Source organism: Phlebotomus papatasi, chromosome 3, assembly GCF_024763615.1.
Source record: "Phlebotomus papatasi isolate M1 chromosome 3, Ppap_2.1, whole genome shotgun sequence".
In the NCBI taxonomy this organism is placed as follows: domain Eukaryota; kingdom Metazoa; phylum Arthropoda; class Insecta; order Diptera; family Psychodidae; genus Phlebotomus; species Phlebotomus papatasi.
This window is the reverse complement of record NC_077224.1, coordinates 5,079,786-5,102,611: the sequence shown is the minus strand read 5'-3', so window position 1 is coordinate 5,102,611 and position 22,826 is coordinate 5,079,786. Positions and strand designations below refer to the sequence as shown.

General features: G+C 32.0%; 2 protein-coding genes across 2 annotated transcripts in view; both read right to left on the bottom strand.

Moving 5' to 3' along the window:
• The window catches only part of LOC129806529 (glucosylceramide transporter ABCA12), a 39,053-nt gene extending 35,043 nt beyond the window's left edge, over positions 1 to 4,010 (bottom strand). Inside the window, exon 1 of the mRNA XM_055855173.1 lies at positions 3,584 to 4,010. The gene's annotated coding sequence lies outside the window, so the exon portion shown is untranslated. The remainder of the gene's footprint in view (positions 1 to 3,583) is intronic.
• Positions 4,011 to 13,268: 9,258 nt separating this feature from the next.
• On the bottom strand, positions 13,269 to 20,508 carry LOC129806565 (uncharacterized). Its single transcript, XM_055855244.1, has 6 exons — positions 20,370 to 20,508; positions 20,119 to 20,300; positions 15,187 to 15,273; positions 14,978 to 15,118; positions 14,627 to 14,844; positions 13,269 to 14,565 (listed from the first exon to the last, which is right to left on the bottom strand). Exons 1-6 carry the CDS (start codon positions 20,432 to 20,434, stop codon positions 13,396 to 13,398), a joined length of 1,863 nt encoding a protein of 620 aa, XP_055711219.1. The 5' UTR covers positions 20,435 to 20,508; the 3' UTR covers positions 13,269 to 13,395.
• Between the last annotated feature and the right edge of the window lie 2,318 nt (positions 20,509 to 22,826).

The window sequence follows — 22,826 nt, the reverse complement described above, 5'->3', positions numbered from 1 at the left end:
CATACCACAAAATTGAATTAACGGCCAGTATGCACGCACGGACGACAGTGAGTGCGGGTCACTACGATAAAAATGGATGTTGGGTAGACCTCTACTTGACATAATAATACTAAGTTGATCCGACCCACCGACCATCCACATATCTATTTCAATTTCGATATACCTATTTGAATTTCACACACTGTATGTAGATACTATAGGCATGTCTGTCCACTGAAGAAATGATAGTCATTAGATTACAGTGGGGCCGGTTCCTCGTGGAACCGCTGCACCCAGGCCTCCTTTTGGGCCCATTATGCATCGTCATAGTCGTTATAGCAATATTAATGATCGTCATAGTCCAAGTAGTTTAAAAATAAAAATCAGTCTTCTGTTCGGTGCCACTCCATGTTCGGTTGTGCCCCAATTTTCCCTATAATTCAAAATTTAAATTTATTATTTTATATATTTTTTATGAAAATCTTGACTACTAGCATGTGTGATGAAAAAAATAATGAATAGATTGAATCTATCAAACCTGGTTTTTCTAAAACTTTAGATAAACTATAAATAGACATTAGAAATAGTTAAATTTGAAAAGCACTTGAAATTTCAAAATCGGTCAATCGGTATTAACTGTTTTAGTTACGTGTTTAAATTATCCTTGATAATATTATTATTATCGATATTATTATATTATTATTATCGTTGCGGAAAAACGCATTTTTTGCTTCATTCGATAATTTTAGTCAAACTTGAAAAATGTCAACAAACTTTTTTCGAATTTAACTGCCGCCTGAACTAAAAAGTAGCCTGATCTTAAGAGAGCCGAATTAGCGAGAGTCTACGGTACCTTGAAATAGGCACTGTATAAATAAGCAAATAATTTGAGCAGAAATGAAAAATTAAATGCTGTGAAATATCCTGCATGCTTTGGCAAAGAGAACATAGGGTAAGTGTACCAAATTTCGGCCAGATTACAATTCCGGCCACTTGTTTTGTTCCTGAAATTTCCATGAATTTTTAGTTTTTGCATACTCTAAAGATGTTAGAATGCTCAAAAAAGTAACAAAAAATATCGCTTCGACGAACGAGATGATATAAAAAAGATTTCGGAAGAATTCCGGAAGAGCCAAGGAACTATGATGATGAAGGTGTCCGAAATTGGGCACAAAAGCTATGTTTACATTTTTATTCATTTCAAAATGCATTAAGAACGATTTTGGATAAAATAAAGACGATAAAATGTCTACAAGATTCCAAGCAACACTCCTTAAAAACAAGCAACAAAAAAATCAATTTGTATTAAAAATATTATATTTTAAACTTGAGACTTTGGCGCTTGCATGCAACCATGCCGAAATTTGGCATATTTACACTATGGCATTTAAAAAGAAATTCTAATGACTCCAGCACACCCTTTAGATCAGGAAAATTTCATAAAGTCGAAATTCGAATCCCTTTCTTTCTCACAAGTTTTGGTTATGACTATCTCATTTTTTCGCATACCAAATTCGATTGAGCTAAATTGAATTTGGAGTGAGGTTTAAAAGAAGAAGAAGAGTACAAAAGAATGAGATAGACATATTCAAAGCATGTGGGAAAGAAAGAATTCGCATTTCGACTTTATGAAATTTTCCTGATCTATAAGGTGTGCCGGAGCCATAAGGAATTTAAACTAAATGATTTAAAAAATATCTAATTGAACTGATGTAAAATGCATGCCACACAAAACTAAACTAAATTAAATCTATATTATTGCCTTAAAAATAAATTTAAATAAACTTTAAATTGAAAATAAAGAATTACAGTGTTTCCGGGAGACTGGGGCAAAATTAGTCGGCGAATGAAATATTTCGTTACGTATAATTCACAAAAAAGTGTAGTATGAAGTTTGTAAATATTTTAGGTTTTTTTTTTAAATTAAAAATTTGTAAGGCAAACTATAACATCTCAATATCTAATACCTTCCTTGACTAATTTTGCCCCAGTGTCCCCTATCTATTTAAATAATTTTAAACGTTATTTTAAGTTTGAACTATACTTTCAGGATTTAGGGCAAGTGTGCCAAATTTCGACATATTTGCATGCAAGCGCCAAAATCTCAAATTTGAAATGTAATATTTTTAATATAATCTGACATTTTTATTCCTTCTTCTTAAGAAGTGTTGGAATCTTGTAGACAATTTATCATTTTTTTTCTATAAAATGATTCTTAATAAAATGAATAAAAATGTAGACATAGCTTTGGTGACCTATTTCGGCCACCTTCATTCTCATAGTCCTTTGCCTTCCGGAATTCTTTCAAAGTCTTTTTCACTTCGTGTATAATCTCTAGATTATGTAAAAACTAAAAATTCATGGAAATTCGAGGAATAAAAAAGGTGGCCGGAATTGTAAACTGGCCGGAATTTGGTACACTTTAGGTCTTGTACAAACCAAAATTTTATATTTCACTCCTAAATTTATTTGTTAACCTCGAAATAGTATATAAACAAGCCTTAAGATATTGTCGCTTGTGTATATATTACCAATTGTGCTAAATACACATTGTGCATTCTTGCGGAAAATGTTTTTATTCTAGTATAAAAATTCGCTTTTATAATTTTTTATGCAGTAGCTGTAAGATTATTAGTTATTCTTCCTATATTTATAATTCAAATGTGATTAAGGAGAGCAAACAGCCTTCTGAAAAGCAGTCAGTTAGCACGATTGCTGATATAAGCGTTGATAATGTTTGTTTTTTTTGCCAAAAATATCAATGTTCAACTAAGAATTTCAAGTTTTTTTGTTCACTGCCTCTATATCTTTTAATCTACAACTTTGTTTAGAGATTTTTTTTTCTAAACTACGACAAAAATATAATAATTTTCCATTCATTATCTTTATAATAAACTTACTTCGTGACTTTTTTTTTTAAAGATAGAAGGCACGTATTTATGACTAAAGGAATTTTAAGAAAAAATAGCATCTTGACTTATTTGTTTTTTCTTATTTTTTTTTTTTAGCTAAGCTGCTAAAAACATTGTTTTTTGTGATTTGTACACAGATATATTTGCACAACGTGAAAATATGCCTAAACTTTGGAAGGTGTAAGTAGATGTTTGCACAATATAATTTTTTGTGATATCTCAATAAATATTTAATGAGAAGTGACTAATGAAAGTGAACTTTTAGTTATTTTATAATATCAGAAAAAAAGTTCTTATTTAATTCATCTTGACGTTAATGGAAGAAATTTAAGTATGAGCATTCTACTTTATTTAAATAAAAAGCAAAAAAGACACTTGAAGAGTCTTTAGGTATATAAATAGTGTTTTTTTTGCATATTTTATTTTATATATCGTATTTCCACTTAAAAATGGTTTTTTTTCTGATTTAACGAATAATTCACTGTAGCCCAGTATATTATGTATATATGATGTAATTTATCTTCACAGTAGATTGTATCTTCACTTTCAATCTCTCTCACTGGTACATTATACCAAAACAACATTTAAAAAAAAAGAACTCAACACGAGACCTCATTTCAGGCTGTTTAGTCTCATTACATTTGCCATTGGTTTTGATTTAAAGTTAGAAGTAACATTATGGGAAAACTTACACATTTATTTTAGCTAACATAAAACTTCACAGGTTGCACAAATTGTCTTCCATATTTGTTGCTTTTTTTTAGTTTTTCTGTTTTCACTTTGCAAAGTCGAGACACAGAGGCAACAACAAAAAAAAAAATTTATATAGACTGTTTGTTAAACAAAACCAAAAATAAAACCAGAAATGAATATTTTTCGTATGCCTATCACGATTTAAGAGGGCACCAAGTAGAAATTATTGGTGAATTTTCATCATTGCACTCACACGAACTTGCTCAAAAAGACAATGCTTTTCCAAAATGGAACTGTTGGAGCTTATGTATCCGCAATTGTGATGTAAAGAAATAAAAAATGCTACTTTGGGAAAGCTGACTGCACTGTCGAGCAATCGCGAAATGAAACTGAACGTTGGAACGGCCTAAGACTTGTTGTGAGGCCCATAGAGAGGCCCCAACAGAGAGAAACAGAGACTCGTTGTGGGGCACTCGGAAGTGGGGATATGGAATTCCAAGCGATCAACCACGATCACCACAAAAGTCTTCTGTTCAAAACTATATAGAAGTTTTTAAAGTGTAGTTTTTTATTTTGAGATCACGTCTCAATAACGTCAAATGAATATATATTGTTGATTTTTCTGTATTTTCTGCCCAAAACATGGGGGTTCTTCACGGGAAAAAATGGAAAGTAGACAACATAATTTGGAACCTCGTGTGAAAGAATCAGATTCAATTTTTAACACTTTACACATTAACATATACATACATATCACATTACTTATGTATACTTTCCAAAGAAACTAAAAAGGTTGTCATTAAGTTTAATAACAAACATACTTACCATACATGAGCATAAAATGCTGAATGTTGTCTTCATTAAGTATTTAGGCAACACGTGACTTTTGCTTTTCAAAAAGTATGTTTACCTGCTAGCATAATGCGAGAAAACTGTATCACTGCATTTAATTCTAAACTCATTCTTCTCACATTCATAAAGTAGGTAAATAAGTTAATAAAACAAAATTCAGTATTTAAATTTACATAAAAATATATCTTCTGTGATAGAAAGTCGTTTTTTTAAAGTGGTTCCCCTTTTGTCTAAGGTCAAGTAATAGTTCACCAGTGACGGTAGAATATTTTGGTTATAGCTAAAGATTCAAATCCAATTTATGTTATAGGGGGAAGTGGGGCACCTTTGAACTGATGCAGCTTTGAAAATTGACTTTTCCTCCTAGTAAATGTAAATGACGCTTAGAGGGATGTGGGGCTACTTTGAGCTATGGGGCTCAATTGATATCTGATATTTTCGCCTACTTCTAAAAGAAGCTAATCTTATCTTTGTGCCCAGTAGCGAAAAGATGCCTTACATAAGTTTTACATGTTAGTGCATGTAAGCCTTACTAATCACTATCGCTTATGGAAGTTTAACAAGGTATAACCACACTTTTGTCACCTACGTAAGCCTTAGTTGTAAGGCATAGGAAAGCTATTGATGATTTTTTATGGCTTTTGAGGATGCCTTACATAAATACAGTGCCTGCTTTCTAATCCGGATCGGCGTAATCCGGACGAGTTCTTCACGGTTACATTTAAAATAATTTTGAGGTCATGTATGAATGTCTGTTCAGAAATGAAAATGAATTATCCTGTGATGTTTTTGTTTGATAAATGAAGTATAATAGCATAGAATTCACTAATTATGTCTTTTTATTCTTCTTTAAAACTTTTATTATTTATTCTACAAAAAAAAATCTATTTTATTTTCGAAACGTTGGACAAATTCAAAAAAACCCATCCGGATTACGAAGCGGACATCTGTCATATATTGTCTCCCCAGTGGTCAATCCACAACTGTTTTCGTCATGCCTGACAAATTGTAAGGCATAGTCCACACTAATTTGTAATGCGTTTGTAAGGTATGAAAGTAATGGATGACATTTGGACTGACTAGTCAGCGGAGTCTGGTGTGACATTGACATTTTGACATCCTCATATGTGTTGTGAGAGTTTAAAATGTATATCAATATTTTATTTATTTATTTATTGACTACATTTAAGGTTTACAAGAATCCATACTGGATAGTTATACATATATCTTGCATGAATGCATTTCTGAGGGCGAATAAGTGTAAGGTTAAGGTTTATATATAAATTTCCTATAAGAGACAGTGATAGGTTAAACATTCATGTCATGCATCAGCCAAGCATACTGTAATATGTGGATTGACCACTGGGTCCCATTCATCCGGATTACAAAGCAGGCACTGTACACATGTAAAGCATTTGTAAGCAAATTCTGTAAAACTATAGTAATAAGTAAACCATAAGAATTGCATTCATGCAAAGCATTTCACAAGGCAAAATATGCACGAGGTAAGTCTTAAAAATGTAAGTAAACCTTAAATATAAGGCCGGCGAACGCTTTTCATGAAAAAATTCGTATTAAAACTTGAAGTGACTCTCATTAGAGAAGTCACTCCAGAACATGATCACATGAATCATATTCAATCATTCATCTTAATAGTAGGTTTTAGTTAAAAACTAAATCCCACTGATGAATAGAAATAAAATATTTCACCTGAACCTTTGTAGCAGGACTCCGGTGTAGCTCGCATGAATTATATCCTTAAAATGAAAATTACTAGTAAGCCATTCGTAAGGCATACTTATGTCTTACATGATAACGTATCCTTCATAAAACTTTTTTTTTAAAAGATATTTGATAAATTATCCCCATCTTGTTCGAAAATTTAGTATGAACATTTTAAATTGAATTTGAATTCTTCGAATATCAACGACTTCTTGTGCAAATAGAGTTCCATTTACCTTTTATTCAAGACACTATTGGAGAATCAAACCCTACTTGTGTTTTCAGTCAGTACTTACAATTATTTTATTTTGATTCACAAATTGTTTTATCTATCCAAATTGCATCGTATTAAAATCCTGTTTCCTTTAGAAATATGTGAAAAAATCGTATGACAAAGTAGCCCCACAGCTCAAAGTAGCCCCACTTTCCCCTATCATTAAGTTATTTAGCTTCGCCATTGGTTTGTGGAGTTAAATAATATTACTTCGCAGTCCAGTATCTCTTTAAAATTGAAGAAAAAAGTTTAATTTTAAAGCTGTTGCAATTCAAAGGTGCCTCACTTCCCCTTAGATGTTATTTTAAGAAAAATACACGAAAAACACATAATTCTTGTTTTGTTTATTTTCAGTCCTGACTGTGCAATAGAAAAGCTTATCATATTAATGAGCAGCATTCAATTAAACACCAATGAAAATTATATTTCTCGTATTAATGTAATTTAATGCAACAGGAATATTCATAACATTTGCTAAAATTCCTTGATAGTTTTCATCATTGAGGTTTAAAGAAGAGAAAATTCTTTATAACCTAAGGATTAAGTTAATTGTTTATTAAATTAATTGTTTTTTTTAAAATACATGAATAACATTTATGGATGACAGGCACCTCATTTGTAAAAAGTGAAATTTAAAAAAGTGATTTTTTCTATAATTTTTTCCGTCTCATTTCTCGAACATAGCTTTGTCAAGAAACTTTTGGCCGATACTGAATCATTTAAAGTTTTATAGCCTTCTTTGTGATGGCCATAAAATACTCACTGGCTTTAGATATTGTGTATAATACTTTCGATTAAACGGACATTTTAAGGACTCTTAGGTCATGAGTGACCCATTATAATTGGAGTATAATTTTATTTTTATAATCTTAAAATATTGTTTTCCTCTAACTTTTTTCCTGAATAAATATTGCTATGATTATTGCAAATTCAAGGCAAAAAATACACCGAAAATTCTTGACTTGCATTAAAAGTTATCATAAGTGACTAAAACAGGAAAACCATGAAATTTTTTTTGGAGTAAGGAATATCGATAAAGTATTTGAAACTAATTTAATTTAATTTTAGCTTGAGATTATTTCTGTGCAATAACTGAAATTGAAAGAAATTTTCTAAATCGTAAAGAAATAAAAATTTATTAATTTTTAATCCAATTTTTAAAATTTTTAAAATGTGGTTTTCTTCATATTAATAAGTGTTCTTCTTTTATTCTAAGATGAAGAGAAAAATTCCAATTCTGATCAATGGGGTCAGGTATTGCCTCGCAACGTTTTTTTTTTTGTCGTTCTTAAATGCTAAAATAACTCAAGGGTAGGGAGAAGTGGGGCTACTTTGAGCTGTGAGGCTAGATTGTTATACGACTTTTCCGCCTAATTCTAAATGAAGCTGGTCCTTTCAAGTACTTTATTTATGGCTCAGGCACACCTTTTGGATCAGGAAAATTTCATGTAATCGAAATTCACACATCTTTCTTTCTCAAACGTTTTGCATAAGTCTATTCCACTCTTTAGGACTCTTCTTCTTCATTTAAACATCAGACTAATTTAAATTTAGTTCAATCTAATTTTGAGCCCAAAGACTGAGATAGATATACGCAAATCGTGCTGGAAAGAAAGGAATGTAAATTTCGACTTCTTGAAATTATCCTAATCTAAAAGATGTGCCGGAGCCATTAGATTCACAATTGTTTTTTCTATCCAAATTACATCATGTTAAAACCCAGTTTCCATGAAAATTTTCCAAAAAAAATCATAACAATGTTGCCCCATAGCTTAAAGTAGCCCCACCTCTCCCTATTGGGACACAATAAATGAGATTGTAGATAATTTCACCTGAAATAATAATATTTTTTTTTTTAAGAACGAAGTTTAATATATAAATAATCTTCTTCCACAAACCTGTCGCTGAATTCTGCCTTCAAGCATCGTATCATTTTTCAAATTAAATCCAATATTAACGAATTGTCCAACGATTGAAAGCCAACAATTTAGTCGAGTGTATTAATTGCGCTTGGTTCAAATTTATTGACAATCTCTTATCTATTTTTTTATAACTTTTTAATTTAATATTCATATTTAAATAAACAGTTGTACAAATGATAAATTTATCTTGGTTTTGCAGTTGATTACGAAATTAAGTGTCTGTCTGTCGAGCTGTAGAAATTTTGTTAATTTTGTAATTCTTTCATTCCATTTTGCTCACCCCAAATTTTGTATTGCGAGATAAATGTGCGGGTACATTTGGGAAATTTGTGAATAGAATTTTGCTGCATTGCTTGTTATATGTCTTTATGTATTCATATAATTCACATTTTTGACGTAATGCATAAATATGCATATTTTCACGGTTTTTTGAGTTAATTTTGGCAGTTTGGATAAAGTAAATTGAAGGACAAAGTTCTATGGATCTTTGTTGGCTCTATATACTTTGGAAATTTACATATCCATTTTATGGTCCGCATAAAAAATCAATATTGGATCAAGTGTATAATTTTAATTTTTATACATGTGTTGGATTTCAAGAGAAATTCTCAAATGAACTCTTTTTCAACCTGGCATTTTCTACGCGGAGCTTCAAAACAATTCTGAGCTTTTAAAAAAAGATTATCTGACAATTTTTAATATTATTTAAAGAAATTGTAGATTAATTTATTTTGTTTGTTATTTAAGTAGTGCGAGAGAATCACTCTTAATGTAAAAGTTAGTGTTTATATTCTATTTTATGAACAAAATGATTTTTTTCAAAAGTATAAAAAACCGATATAAAACACTCATAAGATCGAATTTGATTACATGTAATAATATTGACCGAATTTAATATTTTCCTGCCTAAATTTTATAAAATATTGACTATTCAGTTACATTTAAAATCTATTACATCTTATACAAAAATCTGTTTCAATTTAGAAATAAAAAGTAGATTTTACATTTTCATGAAAGCTAATTAAAAACATATTTAAATGAAAATTTTGCTGTAAGTTTTCAATAAAATAACTGAAAATAAAAATTATAATAACAAATTTTTAATTTTTCGATTAATTAAAAAAATTATATCTTGTATTTACTATACAAATTTAGTAATATAACACATTAATGCCACCCTATTTAGTAAATTCAGTATATTGAATAAATATAATAATATGTAAATTAAATAATATATTTAATATGTTTAATATGTATATTAAAAAATACATGCTTAGTTAATAAGTTTCGTAAAATAATTGAGCTAGAGAAGGTAAATCATCTATTTTAATGAAAATGCCATATTAGTTTTATGTTCTTAATTTTCTTAAATAGTTGTTTTCATCAGAAAATATTAACTTAGAAAAAACTGACGGCAGCGACTAAATATAGGAAAGAAATAAGTTAGTTGAGACAGAATTGGAGTACTAAAATATTGCACTTTACGTGGATTAACTGTATATTTCTGTTTTCGGTAAAAATGGTGAAACATTATTATTTAGGGTAAGTGTACCAAATTTCGGCCAGATTGTAATTCCGGCCACTTGTTTTGATCCTAAAATTTCCATGAATTTTTAGTTTTTGCATAAAGATGAAAGCCAGATAAATAAAACAAATCAATATTCTTGTAGCTTCTGTCGTTTGTATAGTATTCGGAAGTGAAATTAGGAGGTGCATCAGACAGTTTCATTTGACAGCCATTGATGTACGTGGCAACATCCAGTCCTTAATTCGGCCCTACCACTCAGATCTTGCAGATGAGGACTAAAAAAGTGCTTAAAGCTGGGTGGTTCATATTAATGGCTCAACGCTGGGCCCCCTTACCCTGTGTCAGACGGGGAATTTCTCCAAAATTCGGGTGACATCTCGGTCCCAAATACCCGAATTTGATAGAGTCTATTGTACATCAACATAAATAAATAAACAATATTTTTAAGCACTTGCTTGTTCTCAAGTGCTTCCATATACAGTACCCGCTCTCTAATCCGGATCGGCGTAATCCGGACCAGTTATCGACGGTTATATTTAAAATAATTTTGAGGTTATGTACACCGAGAAAAATGTGGATGGTAAAATTTACCATCCTCCATACAAAATTCTAATGGCCGGATAGTAAAAAAGTCACCCAGCAAACGCGATATTAAATTGGACTGTCAAAATTTGTAGAATCTATTATATGGATAGTAAATTCTAATAGCCGGATGGTAAATTTTACTGTCAGGATAGTAAATTTTACTGGCAGGATAGTAAATTTTACTGGCAGGATAGTAAATTTTACTAGCCGGATATTAGAATGAAAAATGTCGGAAATTTTTTTTCCTTATTTTCATTGATTTTTGGCCATTGTTTGAGGGCTTGGGGCCCTTTTTGGATGATATTCTCTGTATTTCAAGCCATTTTGGTGCGTGAAAATTGACGACTGCGCCGAGATTTGAACACGCGACCTTTGTGATGACAGTCCAGCATCTTCCAGCTGCGCCACGAATTCACATAATGTATTCAAAGCATATCGGGAACCGTTGTATCGGCACCCACGATATTCCAAAATGACATTCTAACAGCAGGATGGCAAATTTTACTGGCTTGGATAGTAATTTCAATCCAAATTACTATCCTCCGTTAAAATTTACTGTCTTCCAGTTAAATTCTAACATCTAATCTGCGGCCAGTAAAATTTACTTTCCGGATATTAGAATCTAAGAGAGGTTAAGGTAAAATCTAAATGAGGATAGTAGATTTTACCATCCGGCTGTTAGAATTTACTATCCATAGGATAGTCAATTTTAAAATGTCAAGATGGTAGATTCTAAAGGAAAGTTTCTATGGAGGATAGTATTTTCTACTATCTTTTGGGGCAGTAGAATTTAAAGACACGATTTGTAGAAAATACCATCCAAATTTTTCTCGGTGTAGGGTAAGTGTGCCAAATTTCGGCATAGTTGCATATAAGCACCGAAGTCCTAAGTTTGAAATGCAATGACACTATTAGGGAGCACTTCCAGAATGGACCTTGCTAATTTCTCTTTTCATATTTTAAATTCTTAATTTCTTTTAATAGCTATATTTTGTTTCATTTTGTTTCGTTTTCCTTATTTTTTTAACTATTTTTTTATGCCACAAATTTGTAAGAGGCAACTACCTTAAGTTTTGTGAGTCAATAAATTGAATTGAATTGAAAATTGAATATTTTTAATTCATATTGATATTTTTGTTACTTCTTTTTCGGGAGGGTTGTGTGGAACCTTGAAGACTAGTTTATCATATTTGTTTTCTTTAAATCACTTCCTAAAATATTGAAAAATTAATAATAATATGGACATTGCTTTGGGTAGTATTTCGGCCACTTTGTGTGAAATTCCGGCCACCTTTTTTCTGACCACCTTTTGTGACGGAACGGATAGAAAATTTAAAAACGTCAAACGGAACGAGTTTAATATTTAGTTTAATACTTTTATATGACTCACAAACCCTGAGATCTTCCGTGTAATTTGTCCTAAAGGCTTGAAGAATAGCATCTCAAATTTATGCACAGATTCCAGTAGCAATTTGCCCTTCCTGAACTCTTCCAATGCCTTTTCCACATCATCTTTTTCATAGAAACGATGTTTTTTTTCCCTGGACATTGTAGAACTTATAAATTGAAAAAAAAACATAAAATGAATAAGAAATTTAGGAAAGAAAAAGATGTTGCCGGAATAGGCTACACTACCGCACCGGAGAGACGCTCACAAAGTATATACTTTTTTACGTGAAATACAGGATCCAGCTGGGAAATTTTATCCGAAATTTAAAGATTGATTCACTATTAATATGAAAAGAAACAATCTTGAATGAAAACTAATCAATTTTCATGAAAAACACCGAAGGAAAACCTTTTGCCCTTCACCACAAATCATAAGACTGCTAGAAACACAATCAATCTGTCACATTTTTTGTAAGACTCTTTCCACACTGAGTTTTTACAACTCAATTTAAATTCAAATTATACCTAAAATTCAACGGTCTTTGTGTTAATACATCCTAAAATGAATAAATATTTAAATGCAAAATGAATTCATTGACTATTCGAAGATTACATACATAATTTTAATTCATTTATTTCCATGGCCGAAATTACAATCAAAGTGGCCGAAATTAGAAGCTGCCTGAAATTTGGCACACTTCCCCTACATTTTTAAACGAAACGTATAAACAGTCACTTTATTGTGTTTTTCATTGGAAAACATGGTCGATCGATGAAAAATTCAATTGTGAAAAGGTGCACTTTTAATTTTTCTGAGAACTTAACAAATTAAAATTTGTGAATATGAATGGATTTTCGCTTTATTCGGAGCAAAATTAACTAAATAATGAAACTGAGGTATAGAAAATATATAAATATAGTAATTTAGTTCTGTATTTATCATTAAAACAATGACGTTTCCATTTGGAGTAGCGAAAAATTTCCATTTAGAGCAGGTTTTGAATTAGCTTAATTTAGCCCAGTAGTGTCTGAAACACCCTTAAGTCTTCTCTTGGCTTTCTACAAAAAAAATCTAGATTTTCCTCAAAGAATTAATAATTGCTAGTTTTTTTGGAAACTTCTACATCCATTTAAATCTTAAGGAATACAACATTCATGCGAATCTTCTTAAGGTTAATTATTTTTTAAATTTTAAGAGCACTTTTCTTTTTAGATCTTGGTCAGTTGGAAGACCTAGGGGAAACTGGGGCACCACCAAACACGGGGTAGCACCAACCACTAATTTTTATTTCTAAACTACTCGGACTATCCCTATCATTTCTTCAGTGAACAAGCATCCCTATAGCGTCTATAAATGTTTATAAGTCTTTTCCTCTGAAGTCGAATGTCTGATTAAAAAATCGTAGTGTTTGGTGCTACCCCGTGTTTGGTGGTGCCCCAGTTTCCCTTATAATAAAATTACGTCATGAATTCAATCTAAAAACTTATTCAAAAGATGCCCTTTAAGTTCTTCCCTAAATAATTTGATAAGAATATCACTCACACGGGAGTACCTTTAGAATTATCGTACTTATTGCGATAGTCAAAGAGATTTGCATGTGATTTGCGCCTTTCCCGCTCAATTTGGTCCAAGTCGAATGTGGAGAATTCCTCAGAGGATGGAACATGATGAATTGTTGATTTGGGATGTTGGTAGAAGATATTGTTCCTGTAGCTGATGTCTGGGATATTGTGCAGGTTGTGAGATTTTGTTGAGATGGCCGATGGTGAGGTTGGGATACATTTTGGCCATTGATTGTTATGATGAATGGGTTCCTCATTCAATCTTATAAAATCATCAATGGACTTGTGAACGAATGTGTTATCAAATGCCCCATCGTATCGGTATTGTCCATGATAGGGTTGTCCTGAGAAGAATTCATCTGTGAATTGATTGCTGCGTTTGAGAAAATCCCGTGGTAGAGTTCGACTTTGGTAGATGCTCTTGTTCCTGTGTTTCTCATCAATGTTGCAGGAATAGAGTCTTTGATTGCGATTGGACAGAATCTTATCGTCAGAATTGAAAAATTGCTTTTGCATAGACTTATCGAGTTCCCTCTCATCGAAGAGTTTGTTGGATTGGAAGGATTTTGACCGGTGAATACTAATTTCTGAATGATGATTGTTTAAGTTTGATTGAGCTTCTACAACATAAATTGTTCCTTCTGTTCCTGCAGTGTTGTCCTCAATGAAGTAAATACTGTGAGGATTGAAATGTCTTCCGGTTTTCCGAGTGGCTTCTTTTACAATTTCTTCCTCTTTCTCAGCTTTGGACTTTGAACCATTGAAAAAATGCTTAAGGGAAGATTTTTGGTCTTTTTCTCTGCTGTCATGCCCAGAAAATATTTCCCGGTTGTTGGAAATGATGTCGGAAGTTGATGAAAGTGTTCGGGTTATTGGAAATTCTTGAGGATAGCCAAATATAGATTCTCTCTCATTAACTGACAAATTTATGTCATTTTCATACAGTTCATTGAGACTCTTCGTGAAGTACTGAGAATGAAGATTGCACTTATTTTGCTTCCTAAAGCTTCCTGGTGAATATGGTCTATTTGGCTGAATAGCCTGTTTTCTATATCCTAAAATTGGCCGTAAATTCTCAAAGTTGCTATCATCCCTCTTCCTAAAAAAGCTCATTTCGGTTGGATTGTAACTCAGGCATTGAATTTTCTGAAATTAGGGAATCTTTCCATCAAAACTGCCTCAAAATCTAACCCTTTTTATCACTAACCCTTTTGTCACTAATCTGCAATTGTGATATGTACATAAATACATTGACCACTCCTACAACTTCTGTGCATATAAAGCCAATTATGTAGAGATAGAAGCTCTGGCCGTAATTGAAAGAGAAAAGTCGAGGTTGATGAAATGATTTCGGTCGTAATTTGAATCCAACTTCCGATTTAAAAATAGAGATGTACATTATCATTCCGCTAAGCATTAAGAGACCTAGAAAAATTGAAAGAATCTTCTATCAAAATGATCAAAACTACCAAAATTTACGAGAGAAATTTCCATGAATTTAAAATAAACCTTGTAAGAAGCGGGCGGCATTGGATTGACAACAATATACTATGTATACCTGAGATAATGAAGAGACCTCCGGAGATGAAGTAGGAAATGCTGTGTTGATGGGAGCATGTTTCCAATATAAACAAACCAAAACCAACCAGAAGAAATACCCCGGAAATGATGAAGAAAGGTGCAGATTTTACAATGGTATCTGCAAGTATTTTTTAGATTTAAAAAAAAAAAGGTTTTTTTAATCTCTTGTCCGACAAAGAAACTTACATAGGACAGCCATGTTAGAGTCATTTGTATCAGGATTGTAGTCCTCTGCTGCAAACAGGTTGATAGACGAACAATTCCAATCCATTGCTGAAATCAATCATTGCATGAAGTTTATTATACAGAGAAAAAAACGGGGGCGCGATTAACTTTTTTCCTAATAACAATTTTACAATTTTTAGGTGTAAAAATATATCAACATTTTTTTAATGTTAATTTTACACCTTTTTTAGGGTAAAATCAACATGAAAAAGGGTAACTCTAACCCCTAATACACCTAAAAAGGGTAATATTTACACCGATTTCGGATCAATACTGCAATTTAAAATTAACATTTCCGGAATGTTATTTTAACCTTTTTGGATTTTTCTTAGTGTGAGTTAGAGAATCTTTAAGTATAAAACAATTTAATATTTTTTCAAGCCACATTCAATCCTATATGATTTATTTGTTCGATATTACGAATAAAATAAAAATATTGAAAATTTACTAGGAAGTGGAGTACCTTTGAAAAAGTTCTTTTTCTATACTTTTAAATGGGCCTTACCGTGATATAATTTAGCAGCTCCATTAATCAATTGTGATTTATGTAATTTGTCAAATTACATAATGATAAAGCTTTAGTTTACTTTTAAAATCACGAGATAGAGCTCACCGTGAATTAATTTTTTTGCATGATCTTTTGGTATTACTGATCTACTAGAGATCAAATTGATTCATAAATCACAGAAGCATTTGAAAATCAAAAAATCAGTACCAAACCAAATTGGTTAAAAATGAGCTTTCCAAAGTAACTGACCTTTGACCTTCAATAATTCAAAATAGAAAATTTTTCGGTCATAAGTATGTTTGGCCAAAGTATGTGCCTAGACTATCAAACATATCCGAAAATTATGGGAAAAGCTTGGGACAATTTTGAGAAAAACCGAAAAAACATTTTTTTAGGGGATTTTATTTATAGGGGATGAAAAATTATTCTAAAATCGGTACTTGACCTGTTCATTATCGATGGAGACCGATACGTCCGGTTTCAGAATTTCAATACCTTTCCAAAAAATCCAAATTTAACCAAATCGATTGAAAATGGGCCTTCCAAAGTGGTTGACCTTTGATCTTCAATGATTCAAAATGGCGAATTTTCCGGTCATAGGTATGTTTGGGCGAAATGTTCGCTTGGACTGGCTCTAAAACATATCCAAACATCATTGAAAAAGCTTCGGCCAATTTTGAGAAAAACCGAAAAACATTATTTTTAGGGAATATTAATTATTGAGGATGTAAAATTATTCAAATATCGGTACTTAATCGGTTCATTGCCGATGAAGACCGATGCAGCCGGGTTCGAAATTTCAATGTCTTTCATCGAAGACCGGAAGTCGATATCTCTTACCGTTTGACCTCTAGATCGAGAACAAATTTAAGGTCAAGTAAAAAAAAAATTCCGAAAAAAATTATTCAAAATTATTCAAAAAGTGAGCCTTCCAAATTGGTTGACCATTGACCTTCAATAATTTAAAATAGTGAATTTTCCGGTCATAGGTATGTTTAGGAGAAATGTTCTCCTGGACTAGCTCTAAAAGATATCCAAAAATTATTGAAAAAGCTTGGGCCAATTTTGAGAAAAACCGAGAAAAACATGGTTTTGGATGTTATAGAGTGGGGCGGTGGAGAGGGAAAAAAACGTCGAGAAATATTGTTTTTTTATTAGGGGTCATCGAAGACTGGAAGTCGATATCTCTTAGCGTTTAAGCTCCAGAACAGTGAAGAGTTGAAAAAAAGACGATTATATTATATAACTGCTCTCTCTATGAGTTCGAGCAGTAATAGGAGAAAAGGCCCTATTTCAAGAATTGGTTCTACTAACGGTATAAGATAGCGACTCTCAAGAACCCATATCGCATAAGTCAGTTAACAAGTTAACAATTGACAATACCTTAATTTTTCTTCCACCCCTCTCTTTGCTCTCCATTTTTTTTTCAATTGAGAAAATCGTACCTCTTACGATTTTTAATAAATTTTCGAGTTTGTTGGAAAGGTCTCGGAATTCCTGACAAGTCTGGACAGGTTCTGCTCGATTATTAAGTGCTTAAGAATCTATATTTAATTTTTAAACGAAATCCGATAATGTTCCTAAGATATTTTAGAAATTTTTCATGTAAAATATAAATCAATTTAAATTAAAAAAACACACACACAGAAAAAACTTCAATTTAAAGCAGAGAAAGTCTCAGTATTTTTAGAAATACTATAAATAAAAGAAATCAGTTAATTATTTGACAAAACGGTTAACAAAGTCGGTTAGCAATTTATTAGTTACATCAGTTAAATACGGTTGACAAGTTTCAGATAAACAAGGTCTTTCATCGTAACAATTTATGCAAAACTAATTTTAAGTAACTTGGACTAAAGTCATGGAGTTTGGACATTCCGCAAAACTTAAGACGATTTAACATCTTTTAACAAAATAATGCTATATACGGTATTCAGATTAAGGGTTTAGCCTAATTTTTCAAGGTCTTTAAATTTGCAAAGTACAAGAAATTGTAATAATTTCTCAAATTCTGATATATGATTGGTCATAACCCAAAAGATGCTGCGTATAACCTCAAATTTTCGGTGTTCCATTTCATTTGTGGACGAATAAATAACCTATAAAATTTAAGACATTTTCCTGATAATACCTATGAATGAGTAGGATTTAGAAGGAAGTGGAACACCTTTGAATTGGAGCACCATTAAAATAGGATTTTTCATGGTTAAACTACATTTCCATAATTTTTCACTAAGTCGTCTCTTGGCTTAAGTCGGAAGTGTGTCTAGGGCATTATCGTGTGGTATTCAGCTTCACAATTGATTTTGTGGAGCTAAAATATGTGTATCATGATTAGATCCAGTTCCTTTCAAACACTAAATAGGTCAAAAATGCTTTGTTTTAAAGATGTCCCACTTCCCCTTATTTTCATTCTAATGAAAAATAACCAGGACGCCAGGGGTGCGGAATTGGAGAGCAGTGGAGCATAACAGGCTCGAGTGGCGACGGGTCCTGAGTCAGACCGAGACCGGGAATTGGTTGTAGGGGGAAGTGGGGCACTTCTGAAAGTGGGGCAGCTTTGAAATTGAGATTTTTCTCCTATGTAGAATTGAGCCATATCACAACGTAATTTAGCTTCTCAATCTGTTTGTGCAGCTAAGTTATATCACGATAAGGCTCAATTTTATATAAAAATAGCTGAAAAATCCCAATTTCAAAGGTGCCTCATTTTCAAATAATATAATAATAATAATAATAATAATAATTTATTCAACTTCATATGAAATAAATGTGCCCTACTTCCCCCTAGGACCGGTTAAGTAAGAAAAATAATGTGTATTTGTTGTTGCTTCTAGTTCCAAGAGGTTTTTACTTTAAAAAATTGAAACATAAAAAATATTAATCAATCATCCAGTTGAGAGCTTGAAAATTCCTCACTTTTGAATTTAAATTATTCACTACTCGTACGTAGGTGCGTAGGTGGAGGAACTTTGCAGTCTTGTTTTTCACAAACTTTGCTTTAATTCTAGGACTTAGGGATGGTCCAGTGACGGAGTTAAATGGTAAAAAGTAGCTAATAATTTTTAAAAATTCATATGCATTTTGGTGAAACAATAAACTTGACGATCCGAGGAACACTGCCGATCGCTGGTGCTCTTCCCTTATTTTTTTTAAAGAGTTTCACTCAGACACGTTTCTCAATTTTATTTCTTAAATGTCATTATTGCTTAGTTTTTGGACAACTCAGAGTAAACTATTCTGGCTTTTTGATATATTTTAAAAGACTTGCGTTAGATCTAACGGTTCTAACTGAATTGAATCTAGGCCCATTTTAACGCGGCCGTCGCCGTCTTACACAGGTATCCCATTTCGAAATTAATTATATTTAATTAATTAGTGATATCTAAGTAATTATGTTGCTTAGATATTTTCACATTTAGCATTTCCAATAAATCCTGCTTATCATAAACTTGAAAAGTTAAACCGTGAGGATAATATTATCATATGTGGAGGGGAAGCTCTGTTAAATAACTATTAGCGTAAATTTCAACCTTCAACTTACCATTAACATTTCTCTAAAAAGCCTCAAATATTTGATTAACAAAATGTTCATATATTTTGTACTTTCTTACATTACATTTAAGTGTTAAATACCCCAGAAAATTTATTATGTTTAATTTTAAAGGTTTGAAGTGTTTGATTATTTTGTGTTTATATATTTTAAGGCTCATCCTTTGATTATTTGCATTTTTGTATTTTTATATTTCATTAGATATTAATGACTGCAAATCATACACTCCTAATAATCAAGATACAAATATATTTCTATAGGGTAAAGTGGTACAAGTTGGACAATGGTACAATTTGGACAGGGCTTTTTGTCTTGATAAATTTAGTACTTCATTTTTATTTGTATATGTTTAATGCTTTAGTCAGGGGCATGACATTTCCTATGTTTCCCATATGTTTCCAGCGAAGCGAAAAAACTTTTGAGTTAATTACCTGTTTTCTGTCATTGTAGAATGAATTAGCAAAAAATACTAATACAAAATAAAAGCCAATTTAATAACGAAAAGGCAACCGAAAACCCCAAATTGGCAACCTACGTAGTTTTGGAGATATCTCGTAAAATGTGTACGAAAACAGGGAAAAAATTAGACTAAAACCGGTCGCATTTTTCAGAGCTAATGTCACCCCCCTGGCTTTAGTTTTATAATTTAGTTCCTTGTGCTTAAAAACAAATTTTGTACTGTATTTATCAAGAAAAAAACATGCCCAACTTGTACCGGAGAATTGTCCAACTTGTACCACTAATTCCAAACTATATCACTATACCCTAAATCTTCTTGAGAATAACTGAGCAGAATCATAATTAGGAGGAAAACAATTTAGGAGGTACTTACTTGTTGAAGAAGTACATAATTTCCAAAGGCTGGACTTTGTATAAATTGTTCTATATCCGCTATTATCTCTGAAGCTTTTGACGGAGCTTGTTCCATTGTACCTTGATGTATAAAGAATTTTTTCTTCAGTCGAAAGCCATTGAGGACCTGCTAAAGCCGCAATAACTAATGCCACTGAAAAGCTTTTAGAAAAGAAAGAAATTTTTGGTCAGTTTGCCTCAATAAGCCCAAAAAAAATTAGGCATTATCACCTCACAGTTACAGGTCCTCCAATCCAATGTATATAACTCGTTACATGTCTTGCATTTGAGGACATTTTGCCATATAGCCTATCTGTGCTTTATTCAAAAGTTTTGATTTTAAACAGTTGCAAACTGCAAAATTTCAAAAATTAAATTATCTATTCAAAACTTCATCTCAAACTGATAAAATGTTTCTATTAAACTTTTTTTTTACTGCAAAATTTAACTATTCAACTCAATAGGTGCATTAGGAAAGTGTAAAGTACAGAGAACAAAGAATGGTTCACTTCAACATCCCTGTTTAAACATCTTAACACAAAGGAATTAAAATCAGTACTACCTCTCGATACTTAAGTTCCTTTTAGCTGTTCAATTTATTACTCTCATCCTTATTATTGTCATGCGCATATTATGTCCTGCAAATTGCACACAAATTTCACATTCTAAAATTAAACCTGATGGAAAGAAGAGTGTCATATTGAAAGTCAATGAGTGCCAGTATCACAATTACCTGTGTATGTGAGCTCTGGAGAATCATTCACCGTAAAATCAACAGAAATCAATTTCAACAGATAGGGGACGAGATAAGGATATCCCCAGGATATGACCTAAAGGTGTTCAAGAGGAAATAGAGATATTGTTGTTTTCGTGCTTTGATTTATTGGCATTATTGTTTGGTTTTGGATTTAAAGATAGGGCTACATTCTAAAGAGGGGTGTTGCTTTTAAATTTAGAAAAGATGCAGGTTATAAAACGTTGATTTATTTTTAACTTTCCTAAAATAATGTAGCTTATCAGAAGTTCTGCGTCAAATTGGTATTTGAAGGGGTGATTGGTATAGGGGCTGAAATTTGTTTTATTTCTTTTATAAATAATTATTGTTACTCTTTAAAAATGTAATATCAATTCAACTGGGTTGGGCATTATTGATGTATTTTGTTACTCTGAAACCATGTTCAAGGTCAAGATAATGTTAAGATTTTCACTTTCAAAATTTTAGTTTTTTTTAAAAATATGTAATTTTTGTTTAAATCAATGTTTTAAGATGAAAAATTTATTATTACTGGTCGAATTTAAAGAGATTTTATCATGTAGACTGTAGAGTCGTATAAGTTTTTAATAGCTTTTCAGGAATAAAAGTTCTAGATCCAAAGACATTTCCCCTGTCTCTCAATATGGAAAGCAAAAGTCAGTGATAAGCCTAGATCAGCTTATAGAGGTGTGATTACTTCAATGCAAATTTGGATTGTGGCAAACTCGAACGATTCTTAAACTGTATGTTACTTATTATCGTTATTATTAATGTGAGAAATGCATAAAAGTGGCTGAAAATCTTTAAAGTCGATTATATCGGAAACTATCAGAGATAGAGGCCTCAAATTTTACATCCGTTTAGAGCCTGCTTTAGGCTTGATATGTGCAAAATTTCACTTGAAAATTAAAAAATTGGATGAGAAATGCATAAAAGTATCTGACAAACTTTTAAGTCGATTATCTCGGAAAAATCCGCTAAAATCCGTGAAAAATTCCTCAGTCCACGAAGATCCGCGAAAAATTCAGCAGTTCGCGAAAATCCGCGTAAAAATTCACGCCGCGTGAAAATCTACATTCGCGCGCCGCGAGAATCCGCGAAAAAGTCGTACCTCGTGAAATTCGAAAATTCGAATTCGGAAAAAATTCGCACCCCGCGAAAATCTCCCAAAATATTCGCGCCCTGCGAGAATCCGCGAAGAAAATCGTACCCCGTGAAATTCGAAAATTCGAATTTGGAAAAAAATCGCACCCCGCGAAAATCCGCGAACAAATTCGCGCCTCGAGTAAATCCTCATAAAAATTCGCGTCCCACGTCACCTTACACAATTTTTAAATATTGACGCACTGTGAATTTCAGCTCGATCTGAGCACTTTGAGAATACCAGAGGAATACAATAACTGTGATTAGAAGGAATCACACCTAATATTGTTTTTTTTTATAAAATATACACAGTAAAAATTTATTGACTGCTTTATCATGATTTACGGTGTAAATCTACATAAATGTGTAATTTTTGTGTATTGCTAAATTTAAAATTTGAGCAGTTTTGTGTAAAATCTGTTTTACACAAAATATACACAACTGTGTGATCAATTGCTAGTTTTCCTGTGTGATTACAGTGTCCGCTTTCTAATCCGGACGAGTTCTCGACGGTTACATTTAAAAGAATTTTGAGGTAAAGTATGCATATGTGTTCACCAATGAAAATGAATTATCCTGTGATGTTTCTGTTTAATAAATGGAGTATAACAGCATGAAATTCTCTAATTATGTCTTTTTAATCTTCTTTAAAACTTTCGTACTAATTCTACATAAAATTTTGTATTATATTTTCGTGACGTTGAACAAATTCAAAAAATCCGTCCGGATTATGAAGCGGACATGTGTCATATTGTCTCCCAATCATCCGAATTACAAAGCGGGCACTGTAT